This window comes from Papio anubis, chromosome X (genome assembly GCF_008728515.1).
Source record: "Papio anubis isolate 15944 chromosome X, Panubis1.0, whole genome shotgun sequence".
Classification (NCBI taxonomy): domain Eukaryota; kingdom Metazoa; phylum Chordata; class Mammalia; order Primates; family Cercopithecidae; genus Papio; species Papio anubis.
Window position 1 is genome coordinate 89,595,012 of NC_044996.1, and position 4,287 is coordinate 89,599,298.

General features: G+C 46.1%; 1 protein-coding gene across 1 annotated transcript; it reads left to right on the plus strand.

The window, feature by feature from the left end:
* The first annotated feature begins 975 nt into the window (after nt 1-975).
* Nucleotides 976-4,017, plus strand: LOC110742173 (spindlin-2-like). The gene is given in 1 exon segment (XM_021932945.2): nt 976-4,017. A coding segment is annotated over 1 exon segment (888 nt). The 5' UTR covers nt 976-1,460; the 3' UTR covers nt 2,349-4,017.
* Nucleotides 4,018-4,287: the final 270 nt, after the last annotated feature.

Here is a 4,287-nt window from a genome sequence, read left to right on the forward strand (position 1 = left end):
AAACGGGGCTTGCAGTTGATTATTTTCTTCTTCAAGTCTATTTTCTGAATTTTACACAGTGCATGCAATTCTTCTGCAATCACGGAAATGAAAAAAATAAGAAAAAGAAACAAAAAAATCTTCTCAAGAAGTTCAGGAATGACCAGTCAGGAAAAATTACAAAGATTAGGTCAAATAGCAGACTGAGCACTAAGCACTAGCGCATTTCTCTTGTTCTACCAAAAATCCTCTCCAATGACAAGAAAGGCAGATTTTTGAATATAAAGAATAACTCTGTAAAGGCACTGGGAAAAGAAAATCTTGAAAGATGGAAAGCAGATGAGGCAAGGCCGCTGAGGGATTGAAGGTGGAGGTAGGGGTGAGGAGTCTGGGACGGCGTGTTGGGGGACGTAAAATGAAGGCGTTGAACCTAGGAGGAGAGGGAGAGTGGGTTTTGGGCCGGGTAGTTGTGGATTTGGGAGAAGGCGCGGTTGGGCGTGGGGGGCAGGAGCCCAGGAGCATCTCTAGGGCCCAGGGCGGTGGTGCAGGATTCACTGGGGTGGGGGCGCTGCGCGCCATTTGGCAGGAAGGAGAGACCTGCGTCCTACCAGGAAGCTAGGAAAAAAGCAAGGAGATTGCCGTAGCAACAGCGGCTCCTGGAAGTCCAGTGTAGCAGAAGGGCCGCCACTGACAGGAAGGCAGAGGACTAACAAGCCTAGTGCTGGGGAAGCTGCTGCCTTCCCTTTCGCCTGCCTCACAGTCCTTCTAGACATGTTCCACGCCTACAGATCCTACCCTCCCAGCTTTTGCAAGCGCTCACTCTGTTAGTTGCCTGCTGATCCTCCTTCGCCACAGGCAGCAGTGAGGGGTCCGATTTGGGCGCGGGAGGTCAGTGATCCCCGGCAGTGCGGGAGGTGGGCCCTGGGCTGCGGAACCAGAGGATTGGGGTTGGTGGGGGCCAGATGTGAAAATTGGGGTGGGTGCCAGCCTGAGAAATGCAGAAGACTGGGAAGGGTGATTTGAGGGCTGGGGGCATGAGGACCTGAAGAGCACCAGGATGGTATACAAAGGTGGCCAGAAAAGGAACTAGGTTTCTCGTTGGAGCCCAGAAGGAAAATGGAGTTTACCAGGAAGAGACAGGAAAGAGAGGTGAGCACCAGGCGGGAGGCTTAGTGATGGGAACGTACAAAGGATGAATACCACAGAGCCATGGGGAGGAGACATGGAGACTGCATGTACAGAAATGGAAAAATGAGGTGGGAACTAAAAAATGGAGAATGTTGGGAGAGGCGACAGGATGGTGACAGAGGATCAGGGAATATGCAAAGTAGCCCATTTCCTTTTACTGTGCTCTCAACTACCAAGACCACCACACCTACCTGTTCTCTAGCTCTCTTGTGCAGCTAAACAAGCCTGGAAGGAAGCCATTGCAGGCAGGCATCCAAGAGTATCTTGATATCTAACATTGCTACTGAACACACATGAATAACGTGGGTGGCAATGTACCTGGTGCACAGGGACTTCATGATACAAGAAAAAAACTCATACATTTAATGTTTCTCCCTGTTCTCTCTCCTTGCCCTCCAAATATGAAGACACTCCTTCACAAAAAGGCAGCTGCAAAGCTGCTAACCAGGGAAGCCACAGGTCACCACATTGGAACTACAAACATGAGGAAGAAAAAGACATCTCCAAAGAAGCCAAGAGGAAGGCCTTCTTCTCAGTCCTGCAGACACATGGTAGGCTGCAGAATTTCTCATGGATAGAAGGAGGGAGATGAGCCCATTGCCCAGTGGAAAGGAAGAGTTCTGGATCAGGTGCCTATATATCCCTTTCTTTATCTGGTGAAATATTATGGAATTGACTGTGTTTATGGACTAGAACTTCACAGAGATGAAAGAATTTTAAAGCTTAAAATCCTTCCTCATAAGGTGCCATTCTCACAAGTCAGAGATTTCTGCCTCACAAATACCATAATTGGCAAAGCAGTGAAACACATGTTTGAGGGAGAGCATGGGTCTATGGATAAATGGAGGGGGATGGTCTTAGCCCAAGCACCTATCATGAAAGCCTGGTTTTATATTACTTGTGAGAAAGATCCTGTCTTGTACATGTGCTAGCTACTCGATGATTATAAGGCAGGTGACTTCCGCATCACGCCAGAATCAAGTGTGTCTCATGCAGTGAAGAAGGAGCCAGAAGGATTTATAGATAGCCTAGTAGATAAACATGTGGAATATACCAAAGAAGATGGCTCCAAAAGGTCAGGCAAGGTCATCCACCAAGTTAAAGCCAAACCTGTGTATTTCATCAAGTTTGATGATGACTTCCATATCTATGTCTACGATTTGGTGAAAACGTCTTGTTAGGGTAAAATTTGCTATGCTTGTGGAGGCAAATGTGTAATATGCAGGCACACAAAAAAAGTATAACTTTTCAGGGTGTTGAAAGCTCAAGGGTCCTGATAACACAATCTTTGCCTGCATAGCTATCGTTTTATACTGAAAAATACAAATGTATATGACATGCGTAAGCACTTTGTCTTGTTGAAGATTGGGTGTGTTTGGTGGATGGGGCATGAAAGGAAGGAATAGCTGTCAATTCCGATTGTGAACAAAGTTCAGCTAGAATCACAATCAGCCATCTAAAAACTGCAAGAGACTTAACTGGTCTGGTGTGGAGGGGAGAAGGAAAGTAAGTCAAGATTGGCTGTGGGGAGAAGGAGAGGATGAGGTGACTTCTTAGGAAGAGGTGGTGAAGGGCCAAAAGGTAGAGGTTACCTGAGGGAGGAGATGACCTATGTGGAGGAAACATCCAACTGGGAAGGGAGTGAAGAATAACAGAGGAAGAGTGAGATCTTGGGGCTTGGAGGAAAATAGACAGAATAAATGGAATCGAGTAGGAAGCTCTCTACTCAAAGAAGCTTAGAAGAGGTCAAGAGTAAGGAGTGAAAGATCAAGTTGAAAGGACTCTAGGGAGAGACTAAAGGATACACAAATGGAGGGTCTATGAGAGGCAGGAGTCAGGGTGGTATAAGGGGAAGAATACTAAGAAGGAATTCAAAGAACAAAGACTGACAAAGGGAGTGAGAATACAGAAGAAGAGGTGTGGACAATGGGGCCCATTAGAGATGAGAAGACCCAGGGAAAGATTGGACTTCTGGCAGTATGCACATTGTTCCCTTAGTTCTACGCACAAAGGAAGTGGCAACTGTCAAGGAAGCCATATGCATGAGAAGTTCCCTGGAAAGACATGTGGACAAGGATGACTCCATAGAGTTAAGCAGCAACCAAGTTTACACCTATAAGGCTTTCTTTCTTCCCTGGAGTTCATGACGCACCTGCCTAGTAGAACCCCAACCCACAGCCTAAACACACTAACATGATTCTCCACAAGTGCTGGGCTATGGGCTGCCTCCTCACATTTGCCCTCTGCTGAATAAACAACACTTGCAGATCATGGATTAGTGAGACTCTCAGAACTGAAGAGATGTTCCATCTTGCATTTGGAAAGAATTTGATCCAGAAAAATTAAACCTTACTGAACTCAGTTACAGCAGTCCTATCATGCTTGTTCCTCCTGTTGGAATGTTCCTTGTCTTCCTAAAGAGGAGGGGCATCAGATAATTGAGCCTAATGTTTTTCTCCAGCACAAGGGGAGTACTTGACTATTCATGCTTCTTTCGGCAGCTACCTGAAACTACAGGTGACTCCATTCAGTGCTCCACAAAAGGTGGCCTACTTCCCCAAGTAGCCCCAATTCTGGCTAGGCTTCTACAAGGCTGGTGTCTGTGGACTCCTCACAGGTACCTTCCAGCCAATTTTGCCCAGCCCCAACTTATGGAGAGCTGTGATAGAAGTCTGAGCAGCTCTTTGTTTCCAGGTAAGGCAGATGCCATGGAGAAGTTGAGCTGGGAGATGTGACTTTGTATAACTAAGTCCTTCAGCTGTATAGTGGAGGGGCTGAGTTTAGTGGGGAGAGGGAGCAGCAACTCCCTGCTGTCCAGGCTGTTCTTCCATTTGTTTATGTCCTCTTTTATTTCACTGAGCAGTGGTTTGTAGTTCTCCTTGAAGAGGTCCTTTACATCCCTGTGTTGGATTCTAGGTATTTATTCTTTAGCTGGGACTTTTCAGAAATTTCCAAAGTTCATTCATGATTTGCCTTGTGTTTGTGTGTTACTGGTGTATAAGAATGTTTGTGATTTTTGCACATTAATTTTGTATCCTGAGACTTTGTGCTGAAGGCTTATCAGTCTAAGGAGATTTTGGGCTGAGATCATGGGAATTTTCTGAATATACAATGATGTCA